Source organism: Pongo pygmaeus, chromosome 3 (assembly GCF_028885625.2).
Source record: "Pongo pygmaeus isolate AG05252 chromosome 3, NHGRI_mPonPyg2-v2.0_pri, whole genome shotgun sequence".
NCBI lineage: Eukaryota > Metazoa > Chordata > Mammalia > Primates > Hominidae > Pongo > Pongo pygmaeus.
Window position 1 is genome coordinate 95275308 of NC_072376.2, and position 20530 is coordinate 95295837.

Sequence of the window (20530 nt, forward strand, 5' to 3'; positions counted from 1 at the left end):
GTGTGTGCCATTACATCTGGCTTAACCCTCATTTATTTGACCCAATCCCACAGAACCAAAGCAGACCTTTATATTCCCTTGAATTTCAGCTCTAAAAGTTCAACTTTTTCTAATCAGTTTTGGTATGAATCACTGACCTGGATTCACTCTTTGCACTAAGTTACCTACTTTTAATAGAATATGGTTTCTCTACTGTAGTGGTATAAACTTTAAAAAATTTATTTTTAAACTTAAAATCCAGAGGGACATTCTAGTAATAAAATGAGAGCCAGACTCAGAGATGATCCAGATGTTACAACCATCATATAAGGACTTTATGATTAATTAATCAAGCTAGTAGAAAAGACACACAACAGATAATGAATATAAAAGGAATTTCAGCAGAGAGATGGGAACTCTAAGAGTCAAATGGTAACTTGACAGATGAGTAGACAGCGTAAATAAAAAAGGGCCAAATGAAAATGCTAGAAATTTAAAAAAAAAAATCACCACAAATGAAGAAGTCTTTAATAAGCATACTTGTAGACTCCAAACAACTGAGAAAATAGTCAATAAATTTAAAGATATGTCAATCAAAATTATCTTAATTGAAACACAAAGAAAAAAAAAACTAGGGAGAAAAACAGAATTGAGCATCCAAGAGCTGTGGAACTCTATTAAATAGTCTAACATCTTTAAAACTGAAGTCTTAAAATCAGAAGAGAAGATCAAAGGTTTAAGAACTATTTGAAGAAAAGTGGCCAAGTTTTCTGAAAGTAAAAGACATCAAATCATAGATACAAGAAGACTTCAAATCAGAATATATATTTAAAAAAGAAATGAGCAACAACAAAACACACAACGCACATTTAGACACACAATAGTCCAAACGCAGAAATCCAAATATAAAAAGAAAATTTTGAAAACAGGAAAAAAGACATTATATACATAGAAAAAAGTATTAAAAATTACAGTATACTTCTTGCCAGAAACAATGCAGTCCAGAAGGCAATAAATGACATCTTTAAAGTACTCGCAGAAAAACTATCAATTCTTCACCCAATGAAAATATCTTTTAAAAATAATGGCAAGATACAAATTTTTCAAACAAGCAAAAGCTGAGAGAATCTATTGTCAGTAGTCTTTCATTAAAAGAAACATTTTAAAAAGTTCTTTAGAGATGAATTTGACACCAGTCTGAGATTTAGACCTACCCAAAGCAAGGAAGTATATAGGATATGGTTAAAATGAAAGCAAATAAAGGACTTGTTTTTCTTATTTTCAATTGCTTCACAAGGTAATTTTGTCTAAAGCGAAAACAGTAAAATGGGTTATGGAATTTATAACATGTAAACATAAAATGTTTAACAACAATAGCATACAGAACAGGAGGGAGAAATTGGAAACACTCTACTGTAAGTTTCTTACTCTATATTAAGTAATATAAATTGGAAAGTAGACTGTGATAAGTCAAAATGTATATTTGATTGTAGAGCAACCACTAAAAAAAAACTCTTTGTACTTATAACAAGCCAATCGTGGAGATAAAATAGAATCATGAAAAACTTCAATTAACAAAAAAAGGGCATGAAAACAGTTAAAGAAAGAACATAAAGATGAGACAAAGAGAAAACTAGTAAGGTGGAAGATTTAAATCCAATCATATCAACAATTACATTAAATATAAAGGGTTTTAAATATTTTTATATTGACCATGTTATCCAATCACTTTGCTAAATTTATAATTTATACATTAATTCTAATAGTTCAATAGTAAATGTCTTAATTTTTTATATATATAATGTAATATGTGAATTATGACATTTTTTAACTTTCTTTTGAACCTCTATACACTTATTCCTCCCTCCCTCCTTCCTTCCCTCCCTCTCTCCTTCCTTCCTTTTTTTTTTTTGAGACGGAGTCTCGCTCTGTTGCCCAGGCTGAAGTGCAGCGGCACGATCTTGGCTCACTGCAACCTCCACCTCCCAGATTCAAGAAATTCTCCTGCCTCAGCCTCCCGAGTAGCTGGGACTACAGGTGCGTGCCACCACACCTGGGTAATTTTTGTATTTTTAGTAGAGATGGGGTTTCACTATTTTGGCCAGACTGGTCTCAAACTCCTGACCTCAAATGATCTTCCTGCCTCGGCCACCCAAAGTGTTGGGATTACAGGTGTAAGCCACCACGCCCCCCAGCCACTTACTCTTTTTTCTTGCCTTACTGCATTAACTCAGACCTGCAGTAGAAATTAAACAAGTATTGAAAGTGGGAATCCTTGTTCAATACTGCAACATTACATAAAGTTTGATATATTTTTCTCCCTTTTCAAATTATGAAAGTGTCCTTCTATTTTTGTGGGTTCAAGTATTTCAACCAAAATGGAGATTGGATATTATCAGGATTCTTCTGCAGGTTTTAGGACTGTCATAAAATTCTTTTTCTATTATTGTAAATTAGATGAATAGATTTTTGGCTATTAAGCTACTTTGTTAAGGATGAGCTTGCTGTTAAGTGAATAAGAAAAAAATTTAAGCCAGGTGATTAAAAAGCTTTATTGCTCAAAAAAAAAAAGAAAAAAAAGAAAAAAATTTAAAAGGCCAGTGCAGTGGCTCATGCCTGTCATCCCAGCACTTTGGGAGGTTGAGTTGGGTGGATCACTTGAGGCCAGCCTAGCCAACATGGCGAAACTACATGTCTACTAAAAATATATAAATTAGCCGGGCATGGTGGCATAGCTACTGGGGAAGCTGAGGCAGGAGAATCGCTTGAACCCAGGAGGCAGAGGTTGCAGTGAGCCAAGATTGCGCCACTGCACTCCAGCGTGGGCAACAGAGGTGAGACTCCATCTTCAAGAAAAAATACTCCGTCTTCAAGAAAAAGTAAATTTTTTTTTAAAGAAAAATTTTGAAGAAAGCTGCCTTGTATTTCTGAGATAAATTGAAAAGGCCCATGTAAAAAATAATACCAAGAGTCTAAGAATAAGATTACAAAAGTCACATTAAAGTAAAAGATAACAGCATTGCTAAAATCTAATCAAGAATAAAGTAAAACAAGCAGAATCACATTTTTATTAGTTTAATGCTTAGTTGCATATCTAATAAATATTGAAGAAAATTGAGGATTACTTTAGAAAATAAATATAATAGAAGAAATCTGGCCTGTAATAAGAGACAATTACAATATAAAGTAAATTGAGGAAACACTAGCCATGCTTGATTTCCCAACAACAAACCTAGTAACATTAGATTCAAAGCTGGAGGAGGGAGTGAAAACAGTCTGAAATTGTAATGAGAATAATCACGGGAAACACCTAGGCTTCCAGGCCTGGAGGCATAAGAGCTGAAGGAGAAAAAGAGCCATCACTTAATAGGTCTGCAGGAGAAGCAGGGTCCTCGGGGATACCCAGGTATCCATTACAGCAAGGAGATAAAAGGAACATTCAATGAAAAGGTTGTGAATTTAGGGAATTATTATTTTGATTATGAACTCCAGAGAAGGCACAGTGGCAGGACTTCAAGAGAGGCATGGATGGAAAAGGGGTCAGAAGATAGCAAGAGCTTTAAGGAGATTAGATGCAAGAGAAGAAAGATGATCTACGAGTCGGGGTGGTTGAGGCTACCCAATATCAACAAAGATAAATAATGAGAGGAGTCTCAGCAGACTCAAGGCAGATAGTGGTGAGACTGTTGAGTGCTGGTGGGTAGGGAAGGGTGAGTGCTTCAGCTTTCCTTTTGGCCTCTATCAATAGAAACAAGGATATCTCCAGCAAATCCTCACTTTTTAGTCATTTTCGTAATTGACTTTTCTATGACATTTGAAATTGTCGCCTAGTATCCTTTTTGAAATTATCTTCCCTTCACATTTTGTTTAGTTTCTACTAATAACTCCCTTACCATTTACTCGCTCCCATTGGCTCCTTTTCTTATACTAACACTTAGTATTTTATGGTTCAGTCCTGCTTTTCACTCTACATACAATCAGATGCTCCTTGAGTGATTTCATCTATATCCATAGTTTCAGTCACTGCCTACATTCAGTTTCACAATGGACATCCTCGTCTAAATAATCTGTGGGTACTTCAATGACAAAAATGTCCAAAAACTAAACACCTCTCTGCCCAAGCCTATAGTACTGCTATATTCTAGTATGAGATAGGATGGGATATCTTCTGCTATCTCAGAATCTAGCTGAAGTGAGGCCCCAAAGCTAAACAAAAAATGACAAACTCCCCCACACTCTAAAAAGGACATCCATGCCAGACTTACTAAAAGATGGTATCCCTATCATCTACCTCCTATTAAAAAAAAAAAAAAAAAAAAAAAAAAGACAGAAATAGAAGAGAATTTGCAAACATGGAGAATGCCAGGGCTTTACATCTCAGTGAGGGGGGAAAAAAACCAACAAAAAAAAACACCTCTGAGACAGAGTAGGTGACAACTGCAAGGAGAAACTGACATCTGAATCTTCAGGTTTTTTTGGTTTTGTTTATTTTTTGAGACAGTCTCATTCTGTCAACCAGGCTGGAGTGCAGTGGCACAATCTCAGCTCATTGCAACCTCCGCCTCCCCGGTTCAAGCAATTCTCCTGCCTCAGTCTTCCAAGTGGCTAGGATGTGCCACCATGCCCAGCTAGTTTTTGTATTTTTAGTGGAGACAGGGTTTCACCATGTTAGCCAGGCTGGTCTCGAACTCCTATCTCAGGTGATCTGCCCACCTCAACCTACCAAAGTGCTGGGATTACAGGCATGAGCCACCACACCCAGCCCTGACATCTGAATCTTTTTTGGCTATCAACTTATTAAGATAAATAAGCTTAGCTGTTACGTCTGTAATCCCAGCACTTTGGGAGGCCGAGGCGGGCAGATCACGAGGTCAGGAGATCGAGACCCTCCTGGATGACATGGTGAAAACCCATCTCTACTAAAAACAGAAAAATTAGCTGGGTGTGGTGGCACATGCCTGTAATCCCAGCTACTCGGGACGCTGAGGCAGGAGAATTGTTTGAACCCAGGAGGCGGAGGTTGCAGTGAGCCGAGAGGGCGCCACTGCACTCCAGCCTGGTGACACAGCAAGACTCCATCTCAAAAAAAAAAAGAAAAAAAGAAACTTAGCTGTATCTTGGTTTAACCACCAGAATTAAATGCAGCGAGAGTTCCTGGGATAACCTGACAGACATCCTCAAGAGTTTATTCAGAGAATATGTGAACACAGAAACTGGTCCCAGCCTGGAAAATTCTGCAAGAAAAGAAGATGGCTGCAGCTGTCACAATGGTAGGGCAAAGATTTAGAGGACAGCAGTTAGGCAAGCTACACTTTTACCACTGGTTCTAGAGGTTTCCCACTGGCCACGTAGATGCTGCAGAAGGGCTAAGACATCTTGATAGGACCCTGCCAAAGCCATGTACCTTCTGGAGTAAAGGCACTCAGAAGTGCCAGGCGTAGACTACAGGAATGAAGAGCTAAAGGGAGGCTGCAAAAGGCAGCTGGAGAGTACACCATATCCCTGACAGGGAACTTGGCAATGTGGCAATAACCCACAGGAGGGGCTCCAAAAAAACCATCCTGAGTGAACATCTCCATAAGTCCACATTTGGACACCTGTCACACAGAGGGCACCAGAAGCTGGATTACAATAGTCTCAGTCAAACAAAACCTTGTCCTTTCTCCTCTAATCTTCCTTCTGATCAGTAGACAAAATTAGAAAGGGAGAGGAGGTTGAAGAGTGAAGAAACAGATCATGCTCCTCTTCTCCACCGCGGATCCCTGAGCCATGGTTAGATCTCACCTGAGAGGTAGATAAGCTTTCAACTGGATGTAAGCTTTTGACTGTACATTTCACACCTGTGAATTTTAATCACCAAAACAAGCTTGTTTTTGTTTTTTTGGTTTTTTTTTCTGGAGACAGAGTTTCACTTTTGTTGCCCAGGCTGGAGTGCAATGGCACGACCTCAGCTCACCGCAACCTCTACCTCCCAGGTTCAAGCAATTCTCCTGCCTCTGCCTCCCGAGTAGCTGGGATTACAGGCATGCGCCACCACACACAGCTAATTTTGTATTTTTTTGTAGAGACAGGGTTTCTCCATGTTGGTCAGGCTGGTCTCAAACTAAAACAAGCTTGTTCTTATAGTTAAGTGTAAAATCTTGCCAAGAGGCAAGAAAGGAAGATCCAATATGGCAAGGCTAAAGTCAAGGATGGGAAAAAAATAAAGCCAGTTCCTATTCGTATGTCATCAGGTATAAACCATATACCAGTCAAATTAGTCCACAGGGCTACCATCTACCCCGTTATTTAAGTCAGAAATACAGGAGTCATCCTAGATTCTCCCCCTAAGATACTGAACCTCTTTCAACACATCTCTCTTCCTCTTTAGCCCCTGAGCCACTAGTGTAGTTCAAACATGAAGTACTGTAATAATCTCTTAGTGATTCTCTACCCTGGCCTACACTTTTAAAAGACTAAATTTAACACACAGGCCGCAGCCTAGAGATTCTGATTTAAATGGGGTCAGGGAGGGGCCTGCCATTAGTTTTCTCAAGAGGTCCCCAGTACTAACTGCAGCCAAGGTTGAGAATCACTAACCTAACTGGTCTCTCCCACAACACAGGCTCACCTTCCCCCAAACTCTCTCTCATAATGCCACAAGATTCGTATTTTTTAAAATGCAAATTTCATATTATTTATAGCAGTGGTTCCCAATCTAGGCTACCCACTAGAATCACTTAGAGAGCTTTGTAAAATCCTGATACCAGGTCAAGTCTGGAGAGATGAAAACAGAATCTCTGGGGATGAGAACCAGGCGTAGGTATTTATTAAAACTCTCCAGGTGATCCCAATAAGCAGATAAGGGCGAGAATCACTGTCCTAGAAGCAATGAGAATCCACAGAAGTCCAAACTCCCCTGAAGATAATGAAACCGTCCATCTAACCTTAGCACCCTCGGCTCTCACACTGCAAAAATCAGTGAGGCTTCCTGAAAGGCCACACTTTTACACCTTTATGTAAAGTATCACCTCAATCCAGAAAGCCCCTTCTGCTCATCTGGAGCTAAGTCCAACCCACATTTAAGGTTAAGACCTTTCAAGAATAAGCTCCTTTGTATAAACCTTCCCTGCCAAACACACAGCAGTCATTAATCCATCTATGACCATTGTAATTCTGTAGGATAATTTTTAATGTTTCAGTCTAACTACCTTATTGAACTCCTTGAAATGAAATACCTTATCTTATTCATGTTTTATCCTCAGTGCCTATCACTATGCATGGCACAGTTACCCTCAAATTTCTGCCAAATTCATTCAATTTACGGAAAAAATTATGCAGGTAGAATTTGACCTTAATAAACTGTATGAGGTAACATATTTCTACATTATAGTCAAGGCTCATTAAAGAAACCAACACCTGGACTTTAAAAAAATGTAAGGCAAATGTTTAACGTTTGTTCTATTTATGAACAGTAACAAATCAAAGAAAGCAGGTGCAAAGGGCAGTATTGTTTCCAGAGTCACAAGCGTGAAACCTGACAGAATAATAGTGCTTGGCTTTCTATCTGAATAATATGTCCTTTAAAACATATCTTTTTCAAAATGTTATGCTGGTATAATAACAACTGTATGTTTTAGGAAAGTGAGTTAGATGACGTACTTTGCCTGACAATAAAATGAGAAAGCATTTGAATGCTTTCAATAAAATGTACTCAAGCTTAAACAACACCGATAATATGGCTACCAGCATCTGATGGCAATTTCTACTATTCTGGGTCCTGTTACCAAGCAAAAGTTCAGATCTCCATTTTTTTAAAGTTACATTTAATATTTTATATCGTAAGTCTATATGTACCTTCCACAAATACAATAATTTTGCTAAAATATTAACTAAAGAAGAACTAAACACCTACATTATCGAATTTATTCAAAAGATTTTGTTGTACCCACATTCATATGGGCTATGGAAATCATATTCACATGCAAAATGATTACTATGTTACTATGTGTTTAAAGTAAGCTTTTTAATCTGTCAGACATCCTTGATTACTAAATTAATCCAGTATTCATTGAATGCCTATTACTTGCTTGGGAATGTACTAAAACTGAAGTATCTGAAGTGACTAGTAAGAAAATAAAGGCATCAACCACAATATTTGGTATTTGTGGCTAATTTATTTTTTTACCTTATTTGGCGATTTCAAAGGTGAGATGGCTATTTTATTTGGTGTCTGTGTTGTAGAATTTAAAGTTGATCCAATAACACCACTTTCAGATATTGTTATGGTCTTTGATGGAGTTCCGGGAGTAGACTGTGAAAGAACCCTACCTGCAAATGAGAGGCAGCACATCAGTTTGACTTTTTTCAATAATAGTATAAAAATTTATGTGATGATGCTCTACACTCACAAGGACTGCAGAATGTATGTTTGTTATTTCATGTTCAACACTTAATGAGGCACTAATGAACTATGGTAAACCTAGGCAGAACTAAACAAAACACTACTTCTTAGTAATACTTAATATCAGCTTACATTAAACTCTACAAAAACAGTTTAGCTCATGTGTTCATCAATACTGTTGTTATATCCATCAGAGAGAAAGCTCAGGGCAACTAAGCAATGTGCCCCGTGTAACACAGCCCCTGAAAGTCAGAACATGAACCCAAGTCTTAAAACTTCAACCTCTGTATTCTACTATCTATAGCTGTCTTCCCATTTGAACTTAAACCATGAAGGTACAATTGAAATCCACACTTATAAAACAGATAGTTATTGGACTAACTTAAATACCGAAAGGTTTAATACTATCTGATTTTAGACTGCCAAAGGGGTTAAAAAAATGTTTTTTCTACCCACCCCGGCCAGATTCCATATTGTGTTCCCTTCTGGACAAGACCCTTCAGGAACAACCATGAAAAACTCTAGTGTCTGGATGCTTGGGGAACTGAAAATCATATTACATTGAGTTGAAATATCAGGAATTTTTATCCTAGGTAAGAAAAGACTACAAAGACATAACAGATCTTCAAATTCTTGAAGACTGTGATAGCCATTATTCCCATTCACCAAGTATTCTAGCTTTCTCCCATTCTGGACACATGGTAGAACTACACTTGCACTTCCTACCACTCCCACCCCATCTTGTAGTTAAGTTAGAGTCATGTCACTACTCCTGGAAGACGAGTTATGAGTAGAAGTGATCTGTGTCATTCTTGGGCCATGGCATTTATTACTGCCTATGCAAGACCTTCCAAAGTTTATTTTCCTCTGCCATCTGAGATGGCAGCTCCTCGGTTAGCCTGTGTCCCTGAGTTACTATGAAGAGAAGATACCTTTTTGAACCCACAATGGTCATATAGATAATCAATTTTTAAATTTTTTTTACATTGAATTTAAAAAAAAAAAACAGGTTTTTTACCCTTCTGAGGTTTGGAGATTATTTTGGCAGAAAAACCAAGATTATCCTAACTAATCCAGGCTGTCAGGTTAAAGGATTAGAACCAACCTGTATCACATCAAATGCACAGAAACAGAAAATATTTCAGCTCAGCACTAAGAAAGAACTTCTAACAAAAATTTCCAACTGAAATGACTATTTCAACACAAGTGAGTTTCTAGTCACTTAAAGGTGTCCCAAGCAGACGCTGGATAATCAAATATACTGGCTAAAGAGGAAAGTCAAGCATCTAAGAAGTAGAGAAGATTGATAACTAAACTATCTCTAGAATCTGCTCTAACCTTTAGATACTATGATTAAACTCATAGATCCAGCTAGAGATGAAGGAGAGAGCATGACAGTGAGGAGAAAGGGAAAGAGAGAAAGAAGGGACTTTCACTTTAGAGAAAAATAAAGAACTAATGCTTAGCAGCTTCTGGGCCATTTTTCCTGATAACAATGCCAAAGTATGCCTTTTTTTTTTTTTTTTTGAGACAGGGGTCTCCCTCAGTCACCCAGGCTAGAGTGCAGTGGCGTGATCATAGCTCACTGCAGCCTCAAACTTCTGGGCTCAAATGATCCTCCCATCTCAGCCTCCTGAGTAGCTGGGACCACAGGTACGTGCCACCATGCTCAGCTATTTTTATTTTTTTATTTTTTTTAGACATGGAGTTTTGTCATGTTGTCCAGGCTGGCACAGTTTCTTTTTTAAGAAGTGAATCAAGTTTTATCCCCATCTATGAATTTTTAAAGTATTTTTAATACAATTTTCAAAATTTCTTTGTAGTACATAGATTAATTTTAATGACATTCTGCCAGGTTTTTTAAAAACCTGAATACATCATAACTACATAAAGTCAATTCTAAATAAACCAAACGAATCTACACCAAACATGTTTAGAGAGCCGCGCTAAAGTATTGAGCCTGCCTAAAGTAACATGTTTATCTATTCTGGTTTCCAAAGCTAATACCTGTGGGATAAGTGTGAAGCCCCAACAACCATTCTGTTAAGAAAAGAAATTACCAGTAAAGACACAGTTTCATAAAATGTTCATTATTTATAGCCACTGCTATAATTTCATATTTGTTAGGAATTACATATCTTTCAGATAATATTCATATAGAGCCGGACACAGTGGCTCACACCTGTAATCCCAGCACTTTGGGAGGCCGAGGCAGGTGAATCACGAGGTCAGGAATTCGAGACCAGCCTGGCCAACATGGTGAAACCCCGTCTCTACTAAAACTACAAAAATTAGCTGGGCGTGGTGGCGTGCGTCTGTAATCCCAGCTACTCGGGAGGCAGAGGTTGCGGTGAGCTGAGATTGCGCCATTGCACTCCAGCCTGGGCAACAAGAGCAAGAATCCCTCTAAAAAAAAAAAAAAAATTCTTACAGAAAATCTTCAATTCCTGAGGATAACTGATATCAGAAAAAGGCAACTTAATGTTAATTCACTTAAAACAGGAACAAAAGTTTCATTATAAATTACAAAACTAAAAGTAATAAAACTTTTACTATCTTTTTATGGCCTATATTTTTTAAAAATTCAGTTTATAATTGCAACTATACTAACTCTTAGGATGAATAAAGAAAAAAATAAGCTGTTGAGTTTTGGGGAGAAAGATTGCTTCTGAAAACTTGGACGACAGCAAAATGATAAATTATGTTGATAAATGGGCACAACATACTCATAAAACAGGTCATTTCTACCAAAATATTTCTAGATTTCATCAATTTTCCCAAGAACCTTGATATCCTTTGAAATTCAAGTTATTCTTTTTGAGGGTCTGCTTGGTTTTCATCCTGGTAGCATTTCTGATTATCTAATCTAACCTCCAAATCCCTATTTATCCTTAGTTCCACTCATTCAAGCAAGCATGTGTTATATAATTTGACCTTGAAATCAATTTCTGTTGTCGGGTATTCTCCAAGAATCAAAAGAGACACACTCCATAAAGCCACATATCGGATAGGCTGGGGCAGGAAGCTAGAATATTTGAGTAAGGCCAAATTCTTTAAGAGATGAATTTTACATTGTGATGAAGCTTGCTCCCATGAAGCAACCTTCTACCTTGAGAGCTGTGATAATGAGAACCTCTATTATCTCATGTAACCACCTCAAGTCTTGTCAGGTGGCTGGTATCTACATTTTAGTAAACTAAGATGAACAAAATAATTTATTTACCCAAGATCACAGAGAAAATCAACAGAAGACCCATGACTGAAAACCCAAGTTTCCCAATAGCTCCTACTGTATCACTATAGTGCCTCCATGATATACATATTCATGCAACAATATGCATTCACAGAACTACATCAAAGTGCCAAAAGTAGGGGCGGGGCGCAGTGGCTCACGCCTGTAATCCCAGCACTTCGGGAGGACAAGGAGGGTGGATCACGAGGTCAGGAGATTGGGACCATCCTGGCTAACACGGTGAAACCCCATCTCTACTAAGAATACAAAAAATTAGCTGGGCGTGGTGGCAGGCACCTGTAGTCCCAGCTACTTGGGAGGCTGAGGCAAGAGGATGGCGTGAACCCAGGAGGCGGAGCTTGCAGTGAGCAGAGATCGCACCACTGCACTCCAGCCTGGGTGACAGAGCAAGACTCCGTCTCAGAAAAACAAACAAACAAACAAAAAAAAGGTGCCAAAAATTGTGCTAGGTTCTGGGAAGGTGGGGACAGAGGAGAAAGAGAAAGAGTGAGAGAAACAAGATAAAAGAACCATCAATACTGTACATACATAAATACAATGGAACATAATTCTGCCTTAAAAAGAAAATTCTGATATATACTACAACACAAATACACCTTAAGGACATTATGCTAAGTGAAATAAGCCAATCAAAAAAAAGGGCAATGGCTGGGCATGGTGGCTCACACTTGTAATCCCAGCACTTTGGGAGGCCGAGGTGGGCAGATCACCTGAGGTCAGGAGTCCGAGACCAGCCTGGCCAACATGGTGAAACACCATCTCTACTAAAAATACAAAAATTAGCCGGGCGTGATGGCACACACCTGTAATCCCAGCTACTTGGGAGGCTGAAGCAAGAGAATCACTTGAACCCAGGAGGCAGAGGTTGCAGTGAGCCACAATCGCACTGCATTCCAACCTGGGTGACAGACTGAGACTCCATCTTAAATCCCAGCTATTTGGGAGGTTGAGGCAGGAGGATCACTTGAACCCAGGAGGCAGAGGTTGCAGTGAGCCGAGATCACACCACTGCACTCCAGCCTGAGTGACAGAGTGACAGACTGTCTCAAAAAAAAAAAAAAAACAAAACAAAACCATAGATACAAAAGTGGGATGGTGGCTGCCAGATGCTGGATTGGGGAAGGAAGAATAAGGAGTTTTTGTTTAATGGGTACAAGATTTCAGTTTTGCAGAAAGAAAAAGTTTTAGAGATGGGATGGTGGTGATGGTTGTATAACAATGTGAATGTACTTAATGCCAATGAACTATACTTAAAACAGTTAACTTAAAACAGTTAAGATGAGGCTGGGTGCAGTGGCTCACATGTGTGATCCCAGCACTTTGGAAGGCTGAGGCGGGTGGATCACTTGAGGTCATAAGTTCAAGACCAGCCTGGCCAAAATGGTGAAACCCCTTCTCTACTAAAAATACAAAAATTTGCCGGATGTGGTGGAGTGTGCCTGTAGTCTCAGCTCCTTGGGAAGCTGAGGCAGGAGAATCACTTAGTGAGTTGAGATCACGCCACTGCACTCCAGCCTGGGTGACAGAGTGAAACTGCATCTCAAAAAAAAAAAAAAGTTAAGATGGCAAATTTTATGTTATGTATACCTTACCACAATTTTTTAAAAATAAGTTTTTTAAAAGAACTACATGATGAGGCCAGGCACGGTGGCTCATGCCTGTAATCCTAGCACTTTGGGAGGCCGAGGTGGGCGGATTACCTGAGGTCAGGAGTTTGAGACCAGCCTGGCCAACATGGTGAAACCCCATCTCCACTAAAAATACAAAAAATTAGCCGGGCATAGTGGTGGGCATCTGTAATCCCAGCTATTCAGGAGGCTGAGACAGGAGAATCGCTTGAACCCGGGAGGCAGATGTTGCAGTGAGCCGAGATCGCGCCACTGCACTCCAGCCTGGGCAAAAAGAGCGAAAACTCCGTCTAAACAAAAAAAAAGAGAGAGAGCTAGATGAACAAAAAAACAAAAAAACTACCATCATGAAAAATCATAAGGGTTATGGGGAGACAGACAAGAAAACCAAGATTTATAATACAGTATGACCAATGGATAACTCAAAGCCAGTGTGAAATTTAACAGAAGTTTAAGATAAGTACTTGGTAAGTATAACCAAGTTTTATGGAAATAAATAGGAAATGATCAGAGAAAGAGTATCTGACTAAACCTAGAACTCAAAAACTTCCAAGATGGGTAATGTAAGAGATAAAATGGATGAGTCAGCCGCGAGGAAGAGCAAAGAAAGGCATTCCAGTAAAAGGAACCTTGCCAAGACCCTTAGTCCTACAACTTAGTTTCGATCCATTTGGTGATCTCTTACAATAAGTTAAATCAGTAGGTTTGGAGCTACTATTTTGAAGGTGAAAATAAAAAGCCATGTATTAGATCATAAATGCCTTTAATGCTAAGAAAGCACTGGCATTTGAACTTAATCCTGATGGGTCCAGGTGAAGAAATGAACCAGGCCAAGAAAATTTTAAGCAAGGGTATGACAAGTTCAGATTTGCATTTTAGAAAAATCACTTATACACAAATATAAAATCATCTTGACTGAAACATAGAAAAAGATAGTCATCTTCAATGAGAAGCCCAAAAATCATCAAAAAGAAACAAACAAAAAAACTCAAGCTACTTTGAAAGAGCATTAGCTGGCAGGGCGCAGTGGCTCATGCCTGTAGTCCCAGCACTTTGGGAGGCCAAGATGGGTGGATCACAAGGTCAGGAGTTCGAGACCAGCCTGGCCAACATGGTGAAACCCCGTCTCTACTAAAAATACAAAAATTAGCTGGTTGTGGTGGTGGGCGCCTGTAATCCCAGCTACTCGGGAGGCTGAGGCAGGAGAATCACTTGAACCCGGCAGGCGGAGGTTGCAGTGAGCCAAGATAGCACCATTGCACTCCAGCCTGGGTGCCTAGCTGCACGGAAAAAGACTGCAGTCTTAGCTGCAATGTAAACATAAAGATGATGGAATCTCCTTGTGATACAATTCAACAGAAAGGCACTTTGGTGGTTTAAAATTTAGCATATATGAATTTTTAAAGGTTATAAGGAACTAGTTAAAAGTAGAAATTATCCCTCCAAACTGAACTTAATGCCAACAATGCTAGTAAAATTTAACAGAAGTATATCTCTATGTATTCTGGTAGGGCTATTAAGTCCATGTGCAATTAAAAAATAAAGTTACAATCAGTCTGCAACACATAAACAACCCAAAGACCAAGCAATGACATTTACAAAAGTCTATGATAGTCATGGTGAACTCTTGACAGTAACCAAAAATTCATTCAGACACTTCCGCAAACACCACAATTGTTTACCATACAACCCATACCTTCTCCTTCCTATTAACTAAAACTTTTCAGGGACTCTCTCAGAGTCTCTTCAGAGACTCAAAACAGTAAAGAACATCCCATTAAAACACTCCTGGTTAAGCCCCTCTACCTATACAAAATCTCCAAGGGGACTGGTGTTTTCTTTTTCATCAATACTTCCAAGCCTTGCTTACTTATAGCCAACTGCAGCCCGCTTCCTAAATCAGCTCCAAACCCAAACCCTTTCCAGTATTTTCTTTGGGGCCACACCTGCCTCCCATGACATCTCTCAAGACATCAGCTTCCTATACTGTCACAAATCTCTACCGAGCACCAAGAGAAAGAGAATAGTCACTCACCTAACACTGCTTTCACATTAAATTTTTCCATCTCTTCTCATTAGCTAAAATGAGAAGCCTCTCTACATACAAATACAAATCAAGCCTACATACAGATCAAAGCCTCAGGAAAATGACAAGTCACTGCCACTGATTTCCGAGTTGCCTACCACTATGTTGTAAATGTATTAAAGACAGATGGTTTTAATATACATGCTAGGAATGATCAGTTAATATTTGAGTACCCTCATCAAGAATACACAGTCTGGGGATGGGTAATTAGGATTTGAAAGTCTCTAGTCAAAAGTTTACCATCCAGAGGTGCTTTCATATAAGCCTTTAGCACAGTAGAAATTAGAAATGATCCTATAACTAGTGAAAGACTCATTTAGTATGGCTCTGGATTAAAGACCAATCACTACGGCTGTGTGCTTTTCTCTAAAAAACTTGAGCTGCTAGCCAAACGAAGAATAGGAGGGTTGGACTTAGCCAAGCCATTAGAGAAAGAGACTGGAAAAAGAGAATCAATGGTGTTTACAAGAGAGCAATAGGATGGGTCATGGACTTCATCTTGAGGAGGGAAGAATTTGAGGACAGGAAAGGAATGATTATTGAGAAAGTGGAAGAATCAATGGACCAGAAATTTCAAAGTCAATTGCTGGACTGGGAGTAGAAAGGCAAGTAAACTAAAAGAATAAAGAGAACGAACACTTGAAGTCAAGATTTCTGAGGTGATATAGTGATTGGTGATGACAAATTTTAAAGTATAAAAGAGAACTGGGCCACACTAAGGAGCGTTCTAGTAAAAGTAATTCAGCTAAAATTCTGTTATCACTTAAGTAATTACTATTATTGTGACAATTTTCTGTTTACAGAGAACTCCATATAGAGTATATTAAAATACTGAAACCAAAAATTCAAACAGAAACCATGAAATACTATACTCTTGTGAATATTAATTTAAATTTATTAAAGTTAGCATATGTGCTCCAGAAACAAATTGCCTGGGTTCAAATTCCAGCTCAGCCATTTACTAGCTGAGTGCCTCCACTTCCACACTGGCAAAATGGGAATGTTATTAGTACCTACCTCACAGGATTGCTGGGGAATGATACAGTCACTATATGTAAAGGGCTAAGAATGGTGCCAGGCACCATTCTTATACAGTGAACACTATATAAATATTAGCTACTATTATTGGAGTTTGAGACTTTGCTGGTATCATGGTAAATTTCTACCAAAAACTAAAGGAGACTAAAGTAATGAACTGATTTTCAGATGAGGCATTTTGCTTGAAGCAAACATTTCTTATTAACTAGTCTGGTTTATAATAATAAGCTATATTTGTTACACTAAAACATTTTAAGTTGGCAGAACAGCCTTTTTAAATCCAAAAGGAAGATAAATATTTAGCTTAATAAACTATAAAGAAATATAACCTGCAATGACTGGTGGTGAAACTTGAGTTGTCTGTCCTGTAACTGCTTTACTATTAATTGGTTTTGCAAAGATCAGCTTCGTGATTACTGGACCAGAGGTTGGCGTTCGAGGCTTCTTAGCAATCTGAAACATATAAATAACTATGAAGACCATCTGTTTCTATAAAATGCCTATTAAATCAAAATTATACCAAAGATTCATACAAAGTAGTACATGTAAAAACGGCTCACTTAACAGAATATATCTATGTATTAATGTTAAGAACATTTAAAATGCAGACATTCATCAAAATATTAATATGATTATATCCTTGATCCCATATATAATAATACCTTTGCATTTTATTACAATTCCTTATTTTCATGTCTTGGAGATATGCATACGATGAAAACAAAATTAATAATAATGCTTAATGAAAAAATAAAACTGTGGCACAGTAATATTCTTGTTCAAAATAACAAATTACTCAACAATAAAAAGATAGAGTAAGTAAAGAAAGCATAGTGAGAATGACAAAGCCACCTATATACACAATTACATTGGCCCTTGGATGCAAAATATAAATAAATACACATTAAAGGTAGGCTTATGGCTAGATTTTCAACTTTAGATCTAAATATCAGGAGTAGATTAAGGGAGAACTAAATAAGTTAAAGCCCTAGGGTACAAAAGAGAAAAATTTGGTAGAACAGAAACTATTATAAGGGCAACAGCTCTGAAATATTATTTACCAAACTATTATGTACTACACTTTTCTTCTTTTAAAGATGGGGTCCTGGCCAGGCGCAGTGGCTCACGCCTGTAATCCCAGCACTCTGGGAGGCTGAGGCAGGCAGATCACTTGAGGTCAGGAGTTCAAGACCAGCCTGGCCAACATAGTGAAACCCTATCTCTACAAAAATACAAAAATAAGCAGGGTGTGGTGGTGCACGCCTATAATCTTAGCTACTCGGGAGGCTGAGGCAGGAGAATTGCTTGAACCCGGGAGCAGAGGTTGCAGGGAGGCGAGATTGCACCACTGCACTCCAGCCTGGGTGACAGAGTGAGTGAGACTCTGTCTCAAAAAAAAAAAAAAAAAATGGTGTCTCATCTCGTCACCCAGACCGGAGTGCAGTGGTGCAATCATAGTTCACTGCAGCCTCAAACTCTGGGGCTACAGCAACTGTTTACTGTATTTTAAATTCCTTGAAGAGAGAATCTATATTTAATTCATCTCCAATTTGGAGTTACATATTGGCATACTGTTGACCTGAATTATAATTCTCCACAAGTCAAGGAGTGTAGAGTTACCAATTTTTTATATTGCAATTATCACCATATACAAAGACACAGCTTCTTCTAAAAGTTAAAAGAAGAAATTTACCTGGGATAAAAATCAAAGAATTTTAGAGTATGAAGAACATTAAATATTAATTATATCTTTTGGCAATGAAAATTGAGACCGTAAAAGTACCATTTATTATAGGAAATAGTGACTCAAATGAAAAAATATGACCAACGTGAATAACAGAAATACACCAGAAGCTATAATAGATCACAGAACTAGACAAATATTAGCTCTTTGTGCTCAAATTATAAATTAAACTAAATAACACATCTTATACCTACAATATATTACTTTTTTATACTCAGAGCACATTACTGACAAAAACCAACTGTATATAAAATACAAATCACTTAAAAAAAACATACTCATTATTGTATTTAAAAACAGCCAACTTGCAAAACTATAACATACTCAAATAAATCCATAATTATATTCTAGAAAGCTAATGAAATTTAGAGAAATACAAATTTCTCAAGTATGTTTACAGACTTAAAACCCTAAAGTCAGTCAAAATTGTATCTATTGTATCTATAATATTAACAATCTCTAGAGGTAGAAGTATTGATATTCTTAGAAAGCCATATTAGCAATAAATAACCTTAGCTATAACAATTATGGGCTTAAAGTATTTCCCCATTTAAAACTGATTTTTCACAATCATGAGTATATGAATACTTATCAGTAAGGAAAAAAATATAAACAGTACAACCAGAAGCACAATAATTATTCAAATAATCTCATTTTGCCCTTGTGGTTATGTTTCTTTGGTGGTGCTGAAAATAATAACTTTTGGTTCCATTAAGGAACTATGATTTTTTTGCACTATGAATTCTAAAGTATCCTGGAACAAAATTATTAAGTAAAACAAAGCATCAAAGATCACTTTAACAAGTTTATAGAATCAGTAGCTTAAGATAAACATGAAAAAAAGCTTACAAATAAGGTAGTAAAATATGTCATCAAATAATATATACAAGTAATTTTTGGCACTGTGTTGGATAGATTCAGGAGCTGGTAAGGAGTTATACTGTCCCAGACTGCTAGTTATGTACTACTCTTATATACTATGCACAGGAAACATGGGAAATGTTTATATATCTGTTATTACATATAATTATACCTCTGTTACTGCCTCTGGCTTCAAAGGTCACCTCTTTTCTTTATTTTTCAAGATGGCCTCCATCTTCCACCGTTGCCTGCTATCTATACCCTAACAGTCTCAATACTAATTAAACTTAACACTGACAACTACCTAGGGGGAAAAAAACCAGAAAATCATATACTCTTTGTAATACTAAACCAAATATTCTGGTGTCAAAAAAGGAAAAATATAGATGCATAGTTTTTAATTTGTCTTTTGTGCTTCAGAGCTTTGAGGTTACTTCTGAGTTGGAAAGACTTAAGTTGCCTAAAAATAATGGATTGTACAAGTAAAAAAAATTATAAATCTAATTCTTTTGTTTTTATTGTGCTTTTTTAATAGAATTCTTTTTTATTAAATAGAATCAAGCTTTAGAAAACTAACAATAGCCCAGGTGCAGTGGCTTATGCTTGTAATCCCAGCACTTTTGAGAGGCCAAGGCAGGTGGATTGCTTGTGTCCAGAGTTTGAGACCAGCCTGGGCTACATGGCAAAGCCCCATCTCTACAAAAAAATACAAAAATTGGCCAGGTGTGGTGGTTTGCATCTGTAGTCCCAGCTACTTGGGAGGCTGAGGTGGGAGGAGCATTTGAGCCTGGGAGGTCAAGGCTGCAGTGAGCCAAGATTACACCACTGCACTCCAGACTGGGTGACAGCATGACCTGTCTCAAAAACAAAACAAAACAAAACAGAAAAGTAACAATAAAACAAGTTATAAGAATTAGATCTCAGTCTTTTTTTTATTGTCAGTACTTAGGGAGCTAAAGTAGAGAAATAATAGATACAAGCAACACTGGTCATTGAAATGTCACATATACCTTGCTCTCATAAATGAAAAAAATGACATTCTAATTTACGTTATCTTTTCCTTTTTTATTTTTATTTTTTTGAGACAGGGTCTTCCTGTAGCCCAGGCTGAGGTGCAGTGGTGTGACCACAGCTCACAGCAGCCTAGACCTCCCCGGCTCAAGCGACCCTCTCACCTCAGCCTCCTGAGTACCTGGGACCACAGGTGTGCGCCACCATGCTGGGCTAATTTTTTGTATTTTTGGTAGAAACAGGGTTTCACTATGTTGCCCAGACTGGTCTCGAACTCCGGGCCTCACAGAATCTGCCCACCTTGGCCTCCAAAAATGTTGGGCTTACAGGTGTGAGCCACCACACCTGGCATCAGTTTCTTTTGAACATAATTATGATCCATATTGCCAAAGCCAAATAAACTTTGGTAAACCAATAAAAAAAAGCTTCAAAACTGAGGACAAGATGCTTGATGGTGATAAGATATCTCATCCAAGAGATTCTTCGCAAAAATAAGAAGTAAAAGGAAGTCATAGATAAGTGAGAAGTAATAATGAACAAGAAAGAG

The 20530-nt window shown here is 37.9% G+C and overlaps 1 protein-coding gene across 6 annotated transcripts in view; it reads right to left on the reverse strand.

Moving 5' to 3' along the window:
- LIN54 (lin-54 DREAM MuvB core complex component) overlaps positions 1-20530 on the reverse strand; it is an 88942-nt gene that overhangs the window by 38154 nt on the left and 30258 nt on the right. For 5 of the 6 annotated variants that reach the window (XM_054486300.2, XM_054486296.2, XM_054486301.2 and 2 more), the window contains exons 3-4: positions 16697-16820; positions 8147-8289 (exon numbers count right to left, since the gene is read on the reverse strand). The exons of the other annotated variant lie outside the window; for it this stretch is intronic. In XM_054486300.2, the coding sequence (XP_054342275.1) occupies positions 8147-8289; positions 16697-16820 (267 nt within the window). The remainder of the gene's footprint in view (positions 1-8146; positions 8290-16696; positions 16821-20530) is intronic. 6 annotated transcript variants of the gene reach the window in all.